General features: G+C 37.2%; 1 protein-coding gene across 4 annotated transcripts in view; it reads right to left on the reverse strand.

Moving 5' to 3' along the window:
* Positions 1–23,136, reverse strand: part of LOC150077290 (uncharacterized) — a 427,304-nt gene that overhangs the window by 108,972 nt on the left and 295,196 nt on the right. For all 4 annotated transcript variants that reach the window (XM_090386488.1, XM_090386489.1, XM_090386485.1 and 1 more), the window contains one exon: positions 13,493–13,669. In XM_090386488.1, the coding sequence (XP_090242614.1) occupies positions 13,493–13,669 (177 nt within the window). The remainder of the gene's footprint in view (positions 1–13,492; positions 13,670–23,136) is intronic.

Here is a 23,136-nt window from a genome sequence, read left to right on the forward strand (position 1 = left end):
CCATCCCAGGTGCCTTTCTTATGTTATCTTCAACAATTTCTCCTCCACTTTGCTCTCAGTTATTACAAAATCATCTAGCTCACTGCCAGAGTTTAATACACCTCTGAAATTCCCCTACCTGGATAACTCCTCATGTGTGAATGTAGATGCAAAATACTCATTTAGTTTGTTAGCCACCTGAGCAGGATCATCAACAATTGAACCATCAATATCCAGTGGACCAATCTGATTCATCCCTTTCCTTCTAGAGTTTTCACAGGTAAAGAACTCTTTGTTGTTTTTCTTTGCATCCTTTGCCAAAGATTTCTCATAATCTGCCTTTGCCGCCTAACCGCCTTTGTCACTTGGTTACAGATTATCTTATATCTATCATAGGCTCCCGTGTCACCTGTTAATTTATGTATTCCATGCATTTTTCTTCTCTGCCACGTCTCATTAGTTCATCTGACATCCATTTAGGCCTAAACCTTGAACAATATTTCTTAGGTGGTATTAAAAGCCAATAGCTTCCAAGATTAATTCTTTGAATGCTTCCCATTTTGAATTTGCTGTTTGTAACATGATCAGTTGGTCCCACCGTATAGAATTTAAAAACAGTGCTTCAGACAACGGTAGCCACGTCTACGAAAGCAAAAACTATAAGAAGGATAGGGAAGATAGAAGGGGTGTTGAGGTCATGCTTCTTATCAAAAGCAGCCTGAGCGCGATGAAAGCCTTCATGGATTAAAACGTTTCGGATGGCACTATAGAATCCATATGGTGTGAGATAGTTGGAAGCAAAATTATAACAAGAGTGGGAGTAATCTACAGGTCAATATGTCTTAGTATGGGTGATTTTAATTTGCCTATAACTGACTGGAGCAAATGGGAAGGAAACTCCATATGGGAGACAAAATTTAGAAATCAACGAGATGATTTTTATTTTTATATACATGTCAGGAAAACACTAGGGAAAAGAATATTCTAGACTTCATCACACTTGAATCAGACGACATAATAGGGTTGAAATTATAGGAACCAGTACCAGGAAATGATCGCGGAGTTCTAGGGTGGACAATGAAGAAAGAGGTTGCAGTAGTTAAAGGCAAAGGAATGGGTTATAATTTCTGGAAAAGAAATTAGGACAGCTTAAGGTGCTACACAGCCTCTATTAACAGGGTAGACATCGCACAGAGAGAAAATACAATTGAATTATGGTATACTTTAAACATTAATCACAGAAGTCATGAATACATATATACCATTAAACAATACTTCATGCGGAAGATTCCAAGTTGGATGAATAAGGAAGTTGCCACATTCCTCGAGCAGAAAAATATGGCATAGAAAAGTTACAGAGCAATAAAAAGTACTGAAGCCTATATAACAGCTAAAAATTGGTCTGTAATAGTGCCATAGAAAAGGTCAGGCTGGCAAAGCCACATGAGAAATCACTGGCAAAGGAAACAGAGTGGGGATAAGGAATTCTTCACATATATGATGCAAAAAAGAGGACAAACCAAATCAGACCCTTATGTAATGGACGTGGGATAGGATTGGATGCCCCAGTTGAAGTTGCAGATGAACTCAAAAGTTACTTTGCATTGATATTTACAAAAGAAAAATCCTTTATGTTGATGAGAAAATATGGGAGTGAATTTGGAAAAAATGTAATCAATGATGTTGCAATTTCACGTTTATTTAATGAAAAAACTTTTGAGCCTACACACCAGTAACGCTCCTAGGGTTGATGGCATATATCATATAATATTAAGGGAGGCAGCAAGTGAGCTCATTGAAGCTAATTACGAGAGCATCACTGGACTCGGAAGTTATTCCATTGGATTGGAGAAGTGCCAATGTATCTCCAATGTAATCTGAAGAGCTTCTTCAGAGTGACCAAGATAGACTCTTCAGGGATGGTCAGAAAATGGCAACTATGCTTTAATCCAGCAAAGTGCAAGATATTACACCTGGGGAACCGTAACCCCAAAATAATTTATACACTTGGTGGAGTTGAACTAAAGTCAGTAGTGGTTGTTGTTATTTGGTTTTTAGGAGCATTAGCAACTAAGGCCATATTGCTCCGGGGATATGCGGTGGTCATTCCCTGAGCTTTCCGCATCCTCCGTATTTGGTGGGGATGGGCTCGAACCCCGGTCTAATCCAAGAAGCATGTGCTACGCACTGCTGCTCCTGCCCACCTGGCTACAGAGGCACCAGCCAGTAGTGGAGGAAAGGGATTTGAGTGTTATAATACGGTTAGCCATGAAGTTCTCCGAGCATTGTAGACAGGTTGCAAGAAAGGCTCATGGTGTCCTGTCGATGATTTATCAAACATTGCTAGTAGATATAAGGATGTCATAATACCATTATATAAAGCTATTGTTAGATGACACTTTGCACTTAAAGAAAAACATTGTGCTTCTTGAAAGGGTCTAAGGAGGGGTAACAAGTCTGGTGAGATCAGCAAAAGGGCATCCCTATGATGAAAGACTGAAAATATGGGTTGCAGAGCTTGGAAACTAGGCAGCTTAGAGGAGACTTGATTGAGGTGTTTAAGGCTCTGAAAGGCATAAGCAAAATGAAAGAGGATGAAATTTTCATGGTTATAAATGATTCTAGTACAAGGGGCCATAATATCACATTACAGGGGAGGGGGAGATGTTTAGACTGGATTGCAGGAAGTTTTATTTTAGCCAGTGAGTTATAAATTACTGGAATAAATTACCTATATGGGTGGTAGAGGCTGACATTTAAGGAAATTCAAAGGTCAGCTGGACCTACAGGAGGAGAGAAATGCATAGGTTGTCTATTCCTTTTCTTTTATTATTTATTAAATATTTATTTATTATTATTTTTACTTGTTTCATTTTGGCTGGTGCAGTGTGAGCCTTAGGCTTTTTTTAACCACTTGGCCATCACTAATACACCCTGGATGGCAAAGGCGAAAAGGGTTTACAAAGAGCTTAACATAATGTGGGATATACATACTCTTCTTCTTCCAGTCACACAGCTCTCTGAGCAGCTGTTGTGGCCACCAACAAATTCCTCCAACTGCATCGATCATGTGCTCTACGAATGGCATCGCAGTGTCATGCCCAGATGTTTCCTGATCCCATCCTTCCACCTAGTTGCAGGTCTTACTCTGCACCTCTTCCCCTTGATTTTTCCTTCCATTATATTCTTCAACAGAAAGTTTTCTCATCTTACAATATAACCCAAAAACTCGAGTTTTTTTTTTGTTGATGCTATGAAGAAGAATTTTAGACCTGCCAATTTTATTACAAACCCACTCATTTGTTCTTCAATCCAAGTAAGAAATACGCAGTATTCTCCTGTAACACCACATTTAGGTTTGGTGTTGGGCCCATTGTTGTTTTGTATATTTATCAATGATATTGATGAAGGTATATATCAGGTTTAATGTCCAAGTTTGCAGATGATACAAAAGTTGGCAGGGTTGTTAACGACAGTAAAGAGAGTATGCTACTCCAACTGGATCTGTATAAGTTGGGAAAATGGGCTGAGAAGTGGCAACTCAAGTTTAATATTGACAAATGCAACGCAATGCACATGGGTAGCAATAACCGAAGAGAAACGCACCAACTCTGTGGTACTACACTCAGGGAAGTGGAAAGTGAAAAAGACCTGGGGATAATTGTGCATTCAAATATGAAGTTCGCTGAGCAGTGAAGATAGGCTGCCAGGGCAGGTCATGGAGTCTTGTCAATGATATATAGGAATTTTGCTAGCAGCGATAGGGAGGTGATTATCTTGCTATACAAGGCAATGGGCAGGCCACACCTAGAGTACTGTGTACAGGTCTGGAGGCCTCATTTTAGGAAGGATGTAGAGTTGCTAGAAGGAGTACAAAGAAGGGCAACAAGATTGGATTTAGCATCTACATTCACACATGAGGAGTTATTAAGGTTTGAAAATTCCACAAGGTTATCAAACTGTAACAGGGTGCTTAATGATTTTGTAATAACTGACAACAAAGTGGAGGAGAAATTGTTGAAGTTAAACATAAGAAAGGCACTTGGAGTGGATGGGATCTATCCAGTTATATTAAAGGAGGTGGCAAAGGAAGTAAGCAAACCCCTTAGCCATAATTATGAGAGCATCCTTGGACTCAGGGGAGGTACCCACGGACTGGAGATATGCAAATGTGTCCCGAATTCACAAAGGGGGATTGAAGGGTGACACGAGTAATTACAGACCAGTTAGTTTAACTTCTGTTCCGGGTAAAATAATGGAGTCACTGGTTAAAGATGCATTGCAGGATCATCTAGACATGACTGCAGCAATAACTCAGACACAGCATGTGTTTGTTAAGGGAAAGTCTTGTCTGACAAATTTGATAGGATATTATGATGTGGTTACAAAGGAACTGGATGCAAAAAATAATTTTGATGTCATATACTTGGATTTCAGGAAACTTTTGACACTGCTGTGCATAGAAGACTACTGTATACAAATTGGAGCAGAATGGTTTTAAGGGTAAGTTGCTACAATGGATAAAAGGATGGTTGAGTAGGAGAAGACAGAGGGTGGTAATCAATGGGAACTGCTCTTCATGAACTAATGTTATTAGTGGAGTCCCACAGGGTTAGATGTTGGGTCCACTGTTGTTTTGTATATTTATCAATGATATTGATGAAGGTATATCAAGCTTAATAGCCAAGTATGCAGATGATGAAAAGGTCGGTAGGGTTGTTAAAGACAGTAATGGCAGTGTGATACTGCAACAGGATCTAGAAAAGTTGGGAAGATTGGCTGAGAAGTGGCAACTGAAGTTTAACATTGACAAATGCAAATTACTACATATGGGTAGAATTAACCCCAGAAAAACGTACCAACTGTATGGTACTAAACTTAAGGTGGTAGAAAATGAAAAAGACTTGGGAGTAATTGTGCAGTCAGATATGAAGTTTTCTGAGCAATGCAGACAGGCTGCCAGGGCAGGTCATGGGGCATTGTCAATGATAGGAATTTTGCTAGCAAGGAAAAGGAGGTGATACTCCCTCTGTATAAGGCAATGGTCAGGCCATGCCTTGAGTACTGCGCATGCAGGTGGAGGCTTCATTTTAGGAAGGATGTAGATTTGCTTGGACATGTGCAGAGAAGGGCAACAAGACTGGTGAGGGGGAATGAAGGGATCCTCTTACCAGGAGAGGCTTAAGTTCTGCAAATTGCAGTGGCTGGAAACTAGGCACCTGTGTGGTGATCTGATTGAGGTACATAAGGCCTTGAATGGGTTGAGCATGCTAAATTCTGATGGGATTCTTCCACGTGTTCAGATTACGAACCAAAGGGGGGGGGGTACAACTATTCTACATCTGTCATTGAGGAAGTACTGATGTAGAATAGATGTGCGGAAATTTGCCTTTAGCCAGCAGATGGTTAATTGCTGGAATGAACTTCAATCTGTCGTTGTGGAAGTTGATAGGTTAAATAAATTTAAGGAGGAACTGGACAAATATTTAGAAGGGATTGTTTTGTATTTTTTTTTTTTTTTTTTTTGGCTGATGCTGCATACACTTGCTTTCTTGCATCACATGCCACTACTACTAACTACTACAATGTCAGACACTTCCTCATCAACCTACTGGGTTCATGAGGAAGTGTCAGGTATCCACCACATTCATCTAATTTAACTCCACTCAATTTCTATTTGAAAGATGTAATGTATGGTAAAAAACCAGCCACACTTCAAGCAAGTTGTCAGTCGAGGAGTTCAGTAGTGCAAATGTATTTGAATTGACTGGTTCGAGCCACATTGACAGCTAGATATGGTTAATGACTCGGTGACTGGATTATAAACAAAAACTTTTTATTGTGCAGAATACAGTCTACTCAAGTGTATCATTTACTTCTTTCAGTTACTTCCACCATTGTGAATTGGCCTTGTCATTACCAGTATGAGTGGAGAAGTGACATCTGATGACTTTTTTTTTTTTTTTTATGAAAACCCCAAAGGAGAAGTATTAGAACCCATACTACTTAGTACAGTGCATGGATTGGAGGTTGAGAAGACGAAAGAAAATATTTGTTGACCTTAGACTGGAACTTCTGTAGACTGTAATTTTCAGGAAATACGTATGAAGGAAGGTTGTTCAAGAAAACGGCAGCTGAATGAATAAACGAGAAAGATGAAAAGTTGGTTCTGTGAGTTTGAAGTTGAACAGTAAATGGATGTTGGCTGGAGGTGGCACGTGTTTGGACTGTGTTTGAGAGAGAGAGAGAGAGAGAGAGAGAGAGAGAGAGAGAGAGAGAGAGAGAGAGAGAGAGAGAACGGGAATTATAGAAGCCAATTCAGAAGAACAGTGCCAATGGAAATATCTGTAGAAAGGGCATGCAGCAGAAACAGAACATCTATGAGACAGAGTGGAGAGAGACTGTTAGAGACGAATCATTAATTAACCTAACTGTCCTCATCTGAATGGAATTTACACTGCCCCAGATGTGGGAACAATATTCCATGGCAGGGCGGGCGGATTTGTGATTTGTACAGAATGCACAACTGTTTGGAAGAAAAGTAATGCCGAGAGAGGAAAAGAAAAACAAGTTTTTTTAGATGCAGAGCAAGCAATATTTGTAATGTGCTTGTGCCAGGAGGGATTAGAAGTCAAGATAATCCCCAAAAGGGATATATCATCTTGCCTAGAAATTGGAGTGTCACCAAAGATAAGCATAGGAGCAGAAGAATCCTTTTTGTGAGATATAAGACTGAGTTTTAGAAGGATTGAAATCAACTAAGTTGTCTTTCTCCCACTGAAGAATTATCTGGAGATCAACATTTAAGGAATCGGTAGCAGATATTTGAGAAGTTGAAGCTGATTGAGTAGGGCGAGGTTTCTCAAACTGGAAAATGGAATGCAATGTGCTATCATCAGCAAAACAATGGATAGGATTTCCAGTCAATGGAAGAAGGTCATTAATATACAAGAGGAAAAGAGTGGGGGGGAAAGAACTGAACCTTGGGGGACACCGGCATTAGTGGAGAAGTTAGAAGACAGAGAGCCATCTACCATCCTCATTGAGCGATCAGAGAGAAAACTGGATAACCAATTACTAAAAACAGTTGGCAAACCATAAGATGGAACCTTGTTTAGAAGACCTTTATGCCAAACACGATCAAAAGCCTTTGAGATGTCAAGAGCAACTACTTGTGTTTCACCGAACCTTTCCATTGAATTAGTCCATAAATGGGTAACATAAGCCAGAATATCACTAGTGGATCGACGTACTGACGGAATCCATATTGGTAACTGTTGATCACACGGAAGATTTCTAGATAGCTTAAGAGTTGGCAATTAATTGACTTATCCATTGCTTTAGAAAGGATAGAGGTAATTACAATGGGATGATAACTGGATGGAAGTGATTTGTCACCCTTTTTGGGAACTGGCTGGATATGAGCAAATTTCCAAGCAGAAGAAAAAACACCTTTGGAATAAGAAAGTGAAAAAAGGCAACAAAACAGGAGTAACTTCAGGAGCACAGGTTTTGAGAATAAGTAGAGAAATACTATCAGAACCAGGAGCTTTCTTAGCATCAAGATTCATCAAAATCCTTCTGACATCCTTTTGATGGAAGACCACAGGAGGCATTGAATGGAGCATGTTGGGAATGGTGGGAGGTGTTTTACCAAGATCGTTAATATACGAGTTGGAAGAAAAATGGGATGCTAGCAGGTCAGCTTTATCATTGGCTGAAGTGAATAGAACAATAGAACCATCTGGATTTGATAGAGGTGGGAGCAGAGATGAGGAAAACTTGTGGCCAATAGCTTTGGCAAGAAGCAAGTTTTCTACTCTTAGCATGTTCAAAATCTAGTTTGGACTGATTAATAACTGCTTTACAATTGTCGCGAGCTTTGATGTAGGCAGAAAATGAAACTGAAGAATTGGAAACAAGCCAATTACAATATGCAACATTCTATTCTTGAACAGGCTTAGCACATTTATTGGAAAACCAAGGTTTAGATAAAGGACGAGATTTTAAAGTGGAGTGTGGAATAAAGGATTCCATTCCTACAAAAATAATATCCCTGACACGATCTGAGCAAACGTTGACATCAGAAGTTTTGAAACAGTAATCCGATCAAGGAAAAGAAATCTCACAAGTCATCCCATTTCGCATTCTTGTAATGCCAAACAACATGAGGTTGGGAATAGCCATGAGATAAAGGCTCCATTGGAGAAGAGACAATCACTAAGTTGTGATCTGAAGTGCCTAAAGGAACACCAACTTTGACCGTGTACTTAGAGGATTGTTTGTGAGAAAAAGATCAAACGTTTTGGCTGTATGGTTAGGATTGTCCGGTATTCCGGTAGATAAATGAACAATCTATGTGAGGTCATTAGCAAATGCAAAGGCCTCAGCATCTTGACCAGCTCTGTCTCTGTGACTAGAAAACAGAAGACAGCTGGAGTTGTGAACATTAAAATCACCAAGGAAAATTGCCTCACTGTTAGGAAAGTTGGATTGGAAAAAGTCGAGTTGCAAAGAGAGGAAGTCAAAGAGTTCCAAGTGATTACTGGATTGGGAGAACGGTAGAGAGAACAGATGTATTTGAGAGAATGAGGTAGAGAGATTTTAAGCCAAAGAAGATTGAACAAGAGAAGATTCGAAATTACCAAGTCTCTGACAGGGAATACTGGAATGGACATATGCACAAGTACCACCTTTGAGGCGAAAAAAATCATACAGTGAATAATTTGGGCAACTGAAATGAGCAGTCGTTGAATCAACCGATAACTGAGATTTGGTATGAAAAAGTACATGGGGTGTGACAGACTAAGTGGAAATGGACATCATTGAGATTAGATTTTTTTTTTTTTTTTTTTTTTTTTGATTTGGTAGTAGTTGGCGCATCGGCTTCTGTGGCCATATTGCACCTCCCAAGGTTTTTGCAGTACTTTGATCCAAGCCCGAGGCGGGAATCGAACCCGCAACCTTTGGGTTGCTGGGCAGGTACTTAACCCACTCGGCTAGCCCGGTCGGCTATTGAGATTAGAACTGAGACCACGTATATTTGTGAAATGTACTAGGAAGAGTTTGGGAGGTTTAGACCTTTTCACAGATAAGTTTGTGTATTAGTTTGACAATTCATGGTGTATTCAATAGTAAGAAAAAGTGGGGGAGGGGGGGACATGCTGCATAAAGTTATGAAATTTTTGGATATTGCGTACACATGGTAAGAATATACTCAGATCCTTGGCATAACGTGGCCTCGACAATTAAATTTGAAAGTCTGCAATTCTGCCCAGACATGATAGGAGCCAAAAAACTGCTAGCCTACAGGGATGCACAGACTAATAAATTAACAGCAGGAGCAAGCAGAGGAGAACGATTAACACATACAGAGTTTCTAGTGGGACACACAGAAGCCTGAAAAACAAGGTGTTGGAGATTACAAGATCCCTGATGGGGGTCTTCATGGGACAAGAAAATATAGGCTGTTAGGGTTACTAAAACAACAAAAGCAGGTGCATGTATACATTTGTTCTTCACTCATGATAGGAGCATAGCAAACAAATTTGATGAATCTGAAGTACTGCTAAAGAGGATGACATGTGGGTGCAGGGGGAAGAGGTCACCTTAGTTAAGCATGGCATAAAATCTAAGGCACTGCATCCAGCTGAAATGGGCAGCCAATGTAATGCTGACTCAGTCTGATGGTTGGATATGACATAAGCAGTGGGAAAACAAAAATGAGAGAGTTAATGACTGTGATAAGTAAAATGAACTGTACAGATAAACAGAGTGGATTAGTAAATCAGAATGTCTTATAATGGAAGATTTTGACTTTCTAGATAATGATTGGCATCTGTGGGTTCATCATTCATACAGTAGCTGAAACTTTCTGAATTTATTGGATGCTGTTCTCTATACCAGCATGTTAGAGAGCATTAATCAAAAGCAATACTTTTGATCTGACTTTTGACAGTAATTTTTTATGCTTCAAAAATCCACAGATAAAGGAAACATTAAGTGGCAGTGATCAATATAATTAAAGCAGGATTTATTTAAACATGTAACTAATGTCAAGGGTAAATGGAAGTGCTTTTGCTTTTGTAAAGGTGATTTTTTTCGATAATTTATTATTAATTAATAAATTAATAGGCACTTAGAATGTAGAGAGGGTACTGGCACTGGTACACAGAACTATTCCAAGGCAAAAATTGATTTTAGCAAAATTTGGCACTTGAATGTTAGGAACTTCAGCTCTTCAAATTATCGGCAGATACAGAAATTTATAGTAAGTATAAACTAGTCTCAATCAAAATAAAAATGGGCTAAGTGAGCTAAGGCAGATTATGGGAAGTTGCTAACAAAGAATGCAAAGAAAAGTAGCAAAGACTTCTTTGGTTATGTAAACACTAAACGAAAGAGGATAAATCATACTGTTCCACTAGGGAAGAATAGCAAAACTTTTGATGATCCTACTGTGGTTGCTGAAAAACTCCACAGGTATTTTGCACATTTACACTCACACATAAGAAATATTTTAGGGATGAGGATGCCAGAAGTTGCTGGACCATCTAAGCAAGAATGCAGTCACAGCACGGATTTGTTAAGGGGTAATCTTGTCTGACCAGTATGATTGGTTACTGTGCTGCAGTATCAAAAGAACTGGATGCAAAAAAATAATTTAGAATACTTAGATTTCCCAAAAGCTTTTGATACTGTTTCAAATAGAAGACAGCTGTACAAACTGGAGCGGAGCAATGTGGCATTAGGGACAAGCTACTGCTCTGGAGGGGCAGCTGAGTGGCAGAAGACAGAGTGATTATCAATAGTAACTGCTCTTCTTGGACTACTGTTATTAGTGGAGGTATTCCAGAATTCAGTGCTGGGCTGATTATTGTTTTCAGTATTTATTAATGATGAAAGCTTAATGTTTAACTTTGCAGATGATACAAAGTAAATAAATAACAATAATTAGGGTATGCTACTGCAATAAGATCTAAAAAAAATTAGCAGATGGGCCGAGAAGTATCAATTCAAGTGCAACAATGACAATTATAAGGTATTCGTTTGGATACCAGTAATCTCAGAATGATATACCAAATGTGTGGTAACACCAATGGATAAGGATGGAGATGAACTGGTAGGACAGCTCATGTGGTTCTGTCTAAGATTTCCACAGGGATTTTGCCAGTACGAATAAGGAGGAAATTATCCCATTGTATAAGGTAATGGTTAAGCCACATTTCAGGAAGGATGCGTATCTGTAGAAACAGGTTCAGGGAAGCACAATGAGATTAGTGAATGGAGCAAAAGGGTACTCTTACCAAGAAAGAATGCAGTTCTGCAAATTGCAACATTTGTAAACTAGGTACCAGTGGTGAGATCTGTTTGAGATATTTAAGGCTATGAATGGAACAAGTAAGCAAAATGACGGTGGCATCCTTGCTCTTGCTCATTCAATGCATGGGGGAAGGGCAGAAATTTAAACTAATGAAGGATGATTGCAGGACAGAGATGTGGAAATTTGCTTTCAAAACTCATGAAAGTAGGCAGTTTGAACAAATTTATGAATGAACTAGACAGTTATTAGAGGGGACAGGTGATGGATTTTATTTGTTGATGCTGTATAAGCTAGCTTCCCGCATCATTTACTACTTATCATATGTATTTTCTTTTTTATGGTACATATAGTATCTGTTTTATATAGTTAGAGTTAGTATATTTTTTAAACATTTTATATTTTAACATATGTTATGCATTGTATTGCTCCTTTTCCTCATACTAAAATGCACAGAATCTTGATGTTGCGGGCCTTGGTATAAGCGACCTTGGAATCAGAATATGTGTGAATCCTAACCCTGGTCTGCAATGAAGAAATTATGCTCATCTATACTTTATGGATATAACACAAATAAATAAAGACTGTTATAATGTGAACATCTGTACTAATTCACCTGTGTGCCATGCCCCAATGCTGCTGCTTCTGTATACACCCCCAATAATAATAGTTTGTGAGGATAGTAATTAATTTTATTTATTTCCTAACATGTGTGCACATTTTTCTGAAACTGTTTATTATACAAAGGGTACTAGGAAAGTTTTGCAATATGACGCAACAATGAATCACAGGAAGCTGCTTGTTGCTGCATGTTGAGACATGTTCATACGTGCATAGTAGCCGCCGCGCCAAGTCGATGGGCTCAGTTATTCATTAGTAGTGAGAGTGTAAATTGCTTGCGATGGCATCGTGGTCACGAAGTGAGATAAGGACAGTTTTGCGGTATAATTTCGTGCGTGGTTTAACCATAGACCAGTGCTTAGAAGAAATGACTCTTGCACTAGATGATGATTGTCCACATCGTACAACGATATTCAGGTGGTATAGAGAATTCCAAAGGGGAAATTTCACTCTGGAGGATTCTGAGAGGCCGGGAAGGCCACGAACGTCAGTTACGGAGGAAAACGTTACTGCGGTGAGGAAAATGCTTGACGAAAACAGGCGAGTGACCTACCAACAGATAGAGGATACTTTGGGCCTAAATGCACCAGCAATTTGTTTGATTCTGCAAGATCATTTTCACGTGAAGAAACTTTGTTCTCTCTGGGTGCCGCATCAACTGACTGAAGAGCAGATGACACAACGTGTGACTTGGTGCCGGGAGATGTTAAAAAAGTTTGATAAGGGACAATCTCGGTATGTGAACAACATCGTGACAGGTGACGAGACTTGGCTGTACTATTATGATCTGCCGACCAAGGCTCAAAACAAAGTTTGGGTCTTTGATGATGATGACACACCCGTAATTGTCAGAAAATCCCGATCTGTAAAGAAGAAAATGATAGCTGTATTTTTCAAATCGAGTGGAATTGTGGAACGTGTCGTTTTTGACACGCAGAAGACAGTCACAGCTAAGTGGTATACTGAACAATGCCTGCCTAAAGTCATTGGATCTATGAAGAACCTGCGGCCAAAGTCAAGAATGGACACCTGGTACCTCCATCACGAAAATGCTCCAGCTCACCGCGCCAAAGCCTGCACCGAATATTTGACCACGACAGGACTGAAACTTCTCGAGCACCCTCCCTACAGTCCAGACCTTGCTCCCTGCGACTTTGCACTGTTCCCGCATGTGAAAATGAAGCTAAAAGGGAGGCGGTTTTCCAGTGATGAGGACCTTCTACGGGCTTGGGACAACGAGTGTGCTTTACTCCCTAGTGAAACTTGGCAGAACTTGTTTAAAGATTGGTTTTGGAGGATGGAGAGGTATACTGAATGTAGAGGAAATTACTTTGAAAAAATTAAATAAACAAAGCTGTATTGCAAAACTTTCCTAGTACCCTTTGTATTGGCTGGAGTTAACAGAATAACTAAAGCATATTGAAGGAGTTGTAACAGTATCACCCTTCATTTTAAAAAATTAATGTAATGAACATTCCATTTAACATGAGCATAACAATAAATATAATTTTATTAATTGTAAAATGTGTTATTTTTCATATAAAACTAAGTAGGAAAAAAAAGTACACTTACCACAGGAATTACTGCAGGCTGTTCTGGTAGTAATGCTGCCCTCTCTAAAACAAGAGAACGACTCCAGGGCTCCGAGTCTGAAATAATTGGCTGCTGAATAGCTCTTTGAGCAGGAAGCTGTTGCCACGATGGTACAAACATTTGACGATTAGTTGGCCAGCTTGACTGTACAGCATTCTAAGAATAAAACAAAAAAATGTACATATATATATATCAAAAAAATATCAGTAGTGAGAAGAAAAACTGACATTACTCATTACAAGTAAAATTAAACAATATAACAATATATAAGTTGAAGGACAATTTTTATATGCAGGTAACATGATGCATAACAGTTACAACACTGCTGTGTGGTGATCTGCACTACCACTCAGAGAGATACAGGCCAAATAACAGAAAACTATATATATCAATAAAACACTGAAACAGAGCAATTAATAAATACACCACACATTAGGGTGAAAGTCATATAGCCTTCAACAGCAGATTTTGGGATTTTTTTTAGAATGTTGAAAACCGAACATGATATATTCGCCTCTTCAAGGCAACCTACAATGGAAGAAAAAAAGAAGACTGCAACTGGTCCATGCAAGATGTCTGTGGGAGCTGCATATTCTCTATATACAGTGAATTCTGGTTATTTGGGCCACCAGTTAATAGGGGGCAGCTGTTTATTTGGGGCAAATCTTAAAAAACAAAACCCAATCGAGAAAATAGCCAGGGTTTACTTCGCTTAACTGGGACAACATGCCATTTAATCGGGGCAGGAGACCGCAGCACTGGTGATTACCCTACGATTGTCTCTGATCATACCACGTGATTCGGTTGGATTTCTGGAGGTCACAACCATAAAGCAATTAGCAGCCACCTGCTTATTAGGCTTTTCTGTTAGTGCAATCTATCATAAACAGATAGTAAACTCGATCTTACTGAATTTGTGATAATACTGACAGCTGGAATTCTGTGGGTTATTATGGTGAAATGTGTTTATACTTCCATGAAATCTTCAATCATATAAAAAATTTAATTTTCAGAATCTTCTCTTCGTTCCTATTTTTAAAGCTTTGTAACTTGTTACTCCGTCCTCACTTGTGCATATCGTGTTACTTGCAATTTGTGCCGTGTTCTCTGTTATCGATTGCCTATCTTTTTACTGTTTTAAATTTTAACCCCCACGCACAAATTTCAGTGAACAAAAATGTCAACTAGTTAGTATGTACATATTACAGTACGTATTAATTATTCCAATTATCATGTATATTCTTCCAATTTTCACATATCATTTAATTTTTTAATTGGAAGGTAATAAAAGGTAAATTTGTGCTTAATATAGCTTTATTTTTATAGCCTGTGGATAATATTCCTCCTATTTTCGCTAATTAGAATTGCTGTTTAATTGAATTAAAATTCAATTCACAAACATGATCACAATGACCGGCGCTTACTACACTTCGAATAGTGAACGTTACTTTACTATGGTGAGTCCATCGTAACATGATTTGATTGTACAGTGAACCAATTGTAAAGCGGGGATCCACTGTATTTTTAACTATTTAAGTGAAACTTTGGATAATTGGGGCAGCAGCTTAATCAGGCCAAAATGCACTAGTTCCGATGTGTCCAAATAACTGGAATCAACTGTACTTCACAGCAGACCTCGAACGAGCCACCATTTTCACCTTTACATATATTACTAAACTATGGGCCAGGTTTGTCGATGATGTTCTGTTAATCTGGAACCATGGTAGAAATAATCTGGATAAATTCCTATCCCACATCAATAACATCCATTTTGATATTTCATTTATTTTGGTACTGTAACAACACATCTTACCATTCCCCGATACATCATGAGAAATAGCACCTCTTTCTGTACTGGGGTTTGCAGGAAACCCACCGACACTCAGACCATTCTTGATTTCTTTTTCAAATTATCCCTCCTAAATGTGAAGGCTGGTTTAGCTAGGAGCCTAGTTAGAGTTTTTTTTTTTTATATGAATCAGTAGTTCCCAAAGAATTTGAGAGGCTTTCCAATCAGTCAATTGAGCCAAGCCTCAACCCCCATTGTCCTACACAGATCATTGCATATTCAAACACAAGCCAAGCGATGAATATGACACATTTTTCTTTTGGCGCTACAATGGTGGTTTGCTAAACTTCAAGAAGATTGCCTGTAGACATAAAATATGGACCAATCACAAATTGTCTTCTACCTCCGTAGCCACCAACAAGTCATGCTGAATGTATGGTAATCTTCTCCCTCTTCCATTTTCTTACTTTTATTACTCGCTTTCAGTATTCACTATATATATATATATATATAGTTTACTTTTATTCTGTTATTGAACAGTGGCGCTGCTGTTAAATAAATTATTTTTACTTCAAAATTCATGCAGTAAAGTATTCTAACTTTATATACTACAGCAGACTCTCGATTTACCGGGACACTCCAAGACTCCAAATTTAAAAAAAAAAAAAAAATCAACCATAAATCATAAAATTTAAGTAATAAATAGAATAGGTATAAACAGATGTTTTGCAAGTTGCAAATAAGTGACAAGAAGCAGTACTATAAGTTGTCATTAGGAGATTAGTGTACCTATTATCTTGCAACCACTGCTGTCTACACACTCACTGGTAAAAAGAAAAAAAAAAAAAAAAACACCCAAAAGTTTAGTTTTGTTTTAGTGCATTGAGTCGATTGTTGTGTTCAATCACACCGCAAAAGGACAAATTTTGTTTTGTTATTTATATCAGGAATGTTGGAATTTTTTTTTTATAGTAACTATTTTTTTTTTTTTTTTGTTTAGAAATTGCAAAAATGACCAGCAAACGCAAGAGTTGTGCTTTCAATTAAACAAAAACTTGAAATTATTCAAAAGTTTGAAAATGGTGCATCAGTTAAATCTCTAGAGAACCACTATAATGCTGGTGACCAAACCATATGCGACACTGTAAAAAATAAAGGGAAGCTATTAGATTTAAAATCGACATCATAAAAAATAAAGAGAAGCATCGCATTGGACACGTGAGTAGTATGTGGTAAGTTTTTTTCATCTATAGCCATACTTTTTACGTAGGTTGCTGAACATTTTTCGGTACAGTAAGTCCCCGACTTATGTAGCTTGGAACTTACGTTACGTTATTTACAGGTGATCCCTGGTATCCGAGTATTCATTATTCGAGTCCCTGCAGTTACGAGGCTTTGAAAATTAAAGAATTAAAATTTTTCCCTGGAGAAAATTAACCAAGCACTTGAATATTTTTTTATGAGAACGATCTTCTTCATGATCATAAAACAAATGTTAAGCGCGAAGTTAAAAACATAACTAAATGCTACGACACTATTTTATCTGAAAAAATACGACAAAAAAAAAAAAAAAAAACCAATGAACAATTCTAGATCCATTCTTTATTCATACAACTGAAAAATAGTTTAACTTCAATAAACTTTACTTAACCTTACATTGTGTAAAATATTATAATAAAAAATGCCTAAAAAAATAATTTTCTCATTTTTCAGTTCCTTCGTCCATTTTTTACTATGGACATAATAAACATTACTATATAATATCGGTGTAGATACCCCACTCACCCTTCACGAGTTGCCCATGTATTGCACTACCTCGAATAAGTAACATTTCACTTGCAATACCAGGGTACTGACTCATTAGGCGATAACACACTCCTACTCTCAATTTTGCTTTTCTAGTGTTTATGTTACACCAAACTGACTCACCACTGTATTGTCCACCCGTATCAACTTGCTGTGCTTCCTTGGATTTTACGTGTTTCTTAACTAATAGCATAACCCCCTCCTCCCTTTCGGTACACATTGTAATCCCCAAATTCCAATTCTTCATTCCTTATATCTGTATTTGTAAAAGAATAAGAGAAGTTTACTTCAATATAATACGTAGAACACTTCTGTATTATACACTTCAAAAATTAAAATGCAAACAAATAAAAAATCGAAAATCTTACATTACAGTAAAAAATAATTAACAATAATTAAAAATCAAATGAACACAATTAAATATCAATTTAATGCAATTAAAAATTAAGTAAAAAATTAATTTAACAAAAAATATTAGAAAACGATTTTCCTTCCTGAAGCCGACAATGCTTTTTGACTGTATGTCATGATCACAGGAATGAAAATTACCGAATAGGGGTGAGCAAGGAACTTAAAGAGGGATTAGTTGTTTTCGCACATGTGTGTAAAGGACCACTAGCTGGAGGTTAGATATGGCCGGCAAACAAACAGAATTCTCATGTAATTTAATTTGATCATTTCTGCAATTAATAGTCTTGTATAATTACGATGGACACTAAGTATTTTGGCCTCATTACATAAAAAAGCATGGTTTTCATTAACAGCTGAAAGGCTAATTCTGACACTGCTGAAGAGGCAGTGTCATTTATTTGTGTTGCAAACGAGGAAAGGACTAAGCGATTGTTCAGTATAGTGTGTAATTTCCGTATTGGGCTGGATACAATTTTAAATTCGGTATCTTTAAAGAATCTGTTAAGTTGTTTATGCCACTGTTCAACATATGGGCCAAAAATACAGTATTTTTTAATATTACTATTGTTGGTTGGTGTATTTTTTTGTATTCTATCCTTAGCTTGTACCCTAATTCTGTCTATTGTAGCAAGTGGGTAACTCCTGTTTAAGAATCGATCTTTTTTTTTAGGTGAACAGGTGATAGATGTTATAATGTAGAAGCATACTGGTGTTTGCAGGTTTACGATAGAAGTTAAATTGGATTTTATTCGCATTCTGAGTAAGAATGAAATTTAGAAAATTTAATGACTTAGTATCCGTATTCTCCCTTTCCAATGTAAATTTTAGACTAGAATGAATATTATTAAACAAATGTAAAATGTCTTGGATAGTGCTACTATCGGTAATGACTAGAACATCGTTTAAGTTCTACTTTGCTCAATAGCTGAGCGATGATTTGGAATAATTTGACGTAACAATCCGGATCAAATTGAAGCAATGGTTTTCCACTTAAGATGTATAGTTTTCATAATCTGCAACATGTTTAACTGTCATTATTAATTATTCATTCATTCACTAAATATTACTCATTACGCTAAAAGATCGCTCAGCTTCAGCACTGGTAATCGCAATGGTTTCAAAGATATTTCTGGCTTTCTTAATTGAAAAGGGAATTTCACTTGATTTTAAAGATAAACTGTCTTTGACAAAATCTCTAAAATCATTAAAATTTTTTCATATTTTGTTAGAAAACTTAAATTCCTTATTCGGTTATCACCGTCTTGCCAATGAGATGAAAGTTCTTTCGTATTCCAAGATTTTGAGTAGCATACATTTAAAATTCCTTTCGATGGTATAATTTTTTCTTTAATTTAAAATCACTCTGTTGCATTAATAACTTATCCTTTAGGGATAAAACAATGCATTTAATAACTTGTAACTAGGTAATTTTTTTACTTTCGATTTTGATTTCTTCAAATTGTTTCCACTTCGACATGCTCTCAATTTTAGCTCCATAATTTCCTTCAGGATTTTTCAAATTAGCAATAGCACTGATAGTTCGAATAATTAATTTATCTGCTTTTACCATAGTGAATCTGTAAAGCTTCTAAAAGGTATTTTAGTCGTTAGTGCTGCTAAATGGTTAAGAAATTCCAGATTTAAAAGTCGATTTAATAATCCGGAATATTTAACTTCTGATTCAAAATGTTTGTAGAAAGTGGGATAATTCCTCCAACCCGCAATTGCCATCTGCAAGTTACAAGCTGCTCATCGTGGCCTGAACATACAATCCATCTTTATAGTTTCCACATCAAGTTCTTTAGCAATCATCTTTAATTTGTGCTGATTTTTTGGGGAATGGTGATGCATTTTTTTTTTTTTTTAAATTATTGCCTGTATGCCATTATATTTTAGAACATTTTCTACAGTGAAAGCCCTGACGAAGTTTCAAAATCTGCCAACATTCCACCTTTGTAAAGTTTATATATCTTAGTTGCCCCAATCCCCCACCCCCTTTATGTTCCTACTGTCACTAGTTCATTGAATATTGTACAAAATTTCGGAATCACGTGGATATTCAGCTACTGTTACCAAATAAACATAGACTGGAGAAATTTGCTGGAAGGCACGGACACTCATTTTTTCATTTTTCCGAAAAACATGTGCCTGTTTATTGGACTAAAGGGAAACCTTTAGCCCAATAAGCTTGTGGTTTTTTTTATTAAAAAAACCACAAGCTTATTGGGTTGCTTATTTTTATTAAAAAAAAAAAAAAAAAAAACCACACACACACACACACAAGTTGACCAGAGGCTATTATCTGTGTCGGGAATCTACTAAATCCTCTGATTGATGGAAAGAATATTGATGGGCGCGACTTCCTGGTATGTGACTACATAGGTTTTACGGACACCAATAACATTGTGAAACGGTAATCCATTTCATCCTTAATTCATGCTTTCTAATTACCTAAATTGCATAAAGGCCATAGGTGAGGACGATGCATACAAAGTTGTCTCTCCTAATCAGTTCGTTACATGGAAATTTTCTTTGTTCAACGGAAACTATTTTAAATGTAATTACCAAGGGGAATCAAAAAAATTCACTATAAAGAAGTTCCTGGGGCCCTGCTCATCCCACTGTAGTTTCAGTTCTGGATACTCAATAATTGAATTTAGGATTTCATTTGTAAAATAAATGATCATCTCAACAATGGGCTCTCGCAAGCCCACGATAGCTCACCACTGGTCATACATGGAGAGAAAGGAAGTGAATGAGATAGTCAATAAGAGATTAAAGATGAATTTGATATATGACACAGAGCTATAATGCTCAAGAAGTTCTACGTTGTTATCAATATTTGTTAAAGAATAAGAGAAGTTTACCTCAATATGATATGTAGAACACTTCTGTATGATACTATCTAGAAATTAAAATGCAAACAATTAAAAAATCGAAAATCTTACATTATAGTAAGAAATAATTAACAATAATTAAAAATCAAATAAACACAATTAAAAATCAATTTAATGAAAAAAAATTGCAAAATGATTTTCGTTCCTGAAGCTGACAATGCTTTTCAACCATATGTCATGATCACAGGAATGAAAATTACCGAATAGGGGTGAGCAAGGAACTTAAATAGGGATTATTTGTTTTCACAAATGCACGTAAAGGACCACTAGCTGGAGTTTAGATATGGCCAGCGAACATTAACAGAATTCTTATGGATTTTTAATTTCAATGGTTTCTGCAATTAATAGTCTTGTATAATTCTGTTGGACACTCAGAATTTTCGCCTCGTTAAATAAAAAAGTATGTTTTTCATTAATGGCATGAAAGGCTAATTCTGACGGTGCTGAATGAGAAGCACAAACTGAGGCTGTGTGTTAACACGAAAATTCAGAGGAAAACCTATAGAACTCTGATGACACATTGACTCATGGTCCTTTACGTGCATGTGCGAAGATAAATAATCCCTATTTAAGTTCCATGCTCACCCCTATTTGGTAATTTTCATTCCTGCGATCACGACATAAGGCCAAAAAGCATTGTCAACTTCAGGAGTGAAAATGGTTATGTAATTTTTTTCGTTAAATTAATTTTTAATTGCAGTAAATTGATTTTTAATTCTGTTCATTTGATTTTTAATTATTGTTAATTATTTCTTACTGTAATGTAAGATTTCCAAATTTTTAATTGTTTGGGTTTTAATTTCTGGAGAGTATTATACATATCATACTGAGGTAAACGTCTCTTATTCTTTTGCAAATATTGATATCAACGTAGAACGTACTAAGCATTATAGCTCTGCTTCATACTATCAAATTAATTTTTAATCTCTTATTGACTATTTCATTCGCTTCCTTTCTCTCCAGGTATAACTTATCGACAAACAAAATTATTGGGGATTTTTTTGAATACCTTGGTGCAAAATTACTTTAGGTTAACACTAAGATACTAGGCCCAAAGTTACCATATTTATTTCCTAAAGTATTGCCTTCAAAACAAGATCATTCCGAACTCTGCCAGGGTCAATTTAAATTATAAAATTGGGTGACAATGAGAATTTTCTCCGACTGGGTGACTGAGATGTTTGGCTCCACTGCCCGTGACTACCTTAGGGAGAAAGATCTTTCATTGAAGATCCTTCTTCCATGACCAATCTTTCATTGGTCATGGACAATGCTCCAGCCCACCCTCCTAATTTAGCATTAGCATTAGTAGAGGCAGACGACGCAAGAAAGCAAGCTTATGCAGCATCAGTCAGAAAAAAAAAACCCCACTCCCATTTCATCCCTCTGTTCATTCCAAATACCTGCCCAGCTCAGCCTTAAATTTATTGAGGCTATCAAATTCCACAACAAAAGATGGAAGTCTGTTCCGCCAATCAATTACTCACTGGCTAAAGGCAAACTACAACTGTCTTTCCTCAGTTTGAATTAAAGCCCTCTCAGGTGATTATTCTGAGCAAGGGGAAGAATCCCATCGGCATTGAGAAGAATCCCATTGAGCATGCTCAAACCATTCAGGGCTTTATACACCTCAATCAGATCACCTCGCAGATGCCTAGTGTCCAGACACTGTAATCTGTAAATGAGGCCTCCAGACCTATATACAGTACTCAAGGTGTGGCCTGACCATTGCCTTATAAAAAGGGATAATCACCTCCTTATCCCTACTAGAAAAATTCCTGTATATCATTGACAAGACACCATTAACTACTCTTGCAGAACATCTGCACTGATCAGAAAATTGCATATCTGCCTGCACAGTTACCCCCAAGTCCTTTTCATTCTCTACCACTGTCCGTGTAGTACCTGAGTAGATATGTTACTCTGGGTTACTGCTTCCCATATGTAGTACTTTACATTTGTCAAGGTTAAACTTCATTTGCCACTTCTCAGACCATCTGCTCAACTTTTCTAGATCCTGTTGCAGCAGCGTACTGCCATTAGTGTCCTTAACAACCCTGCCAACCTTCTCATTGTCCGCAAACGATGACATTAAGACTGTTATACCATCATCAATATAATTTATAAATACAGAATACAACAATGGACCCAACACTGAACCCTGATGGACTCCACTAATAAAATTAGTCCACGAAGAGCAGTGTCCATTGGTTTCCACTCTCTGTATTCTCACACTCAACCATCCCTCCATAGCAGCAATTTGCCTCTCATCAATATAATTTATAAATACAGAATACAACAATGTACCCAACACTGAACCCTGATCGATTCCACTAATAAAATTAGTCCACGAAGAGCAGTGTCCATTGGTTTCCACTCTCTGTCTTCTCACACTAAACCATCCCTCCAAAGTAGCAATTTGCCTCCAATGGCACATTGCTCCAATTTGTGCAGCAGCTTTCCATGTTCAACAGAATCAAAAGCCTTTCTCAGATCCAAATATATGATATCAAAGTTATTCCCCGCTTCCAGTTCCTTTGTGACCACATCATAGTATCCAATCAAATTGGTCAGACAAGACTTCCCCTTAACAAAATCTTGCTGTGTCAGAGTTATAACTGAAGTCTTGTCTAGATGATCCTGCAGTGCTTCTTTAACCAGTGCCTCCATTAATTTCCCTGGAACAGAAGTTAAACCAACAGGTCTATAATTATTTGTGT

The sequence above is a fragment of the Mastigoproctus giganteus genome, chromosome 12, assembly GCF_048544385.1.
Source record: "Mastigoproctus giganteus isolate SK-2022 chromosome 12, ASM4854438v1, whole genome shotgun sequence".
NCBI classification, from domain to species: domain Eukaryota; kingdom Metazoa; phylum Arthropoda; class Arachnida; order Uropygi; family Thelyphonidae; genus Mastigoproctus; species Mastigoproctus giganteus.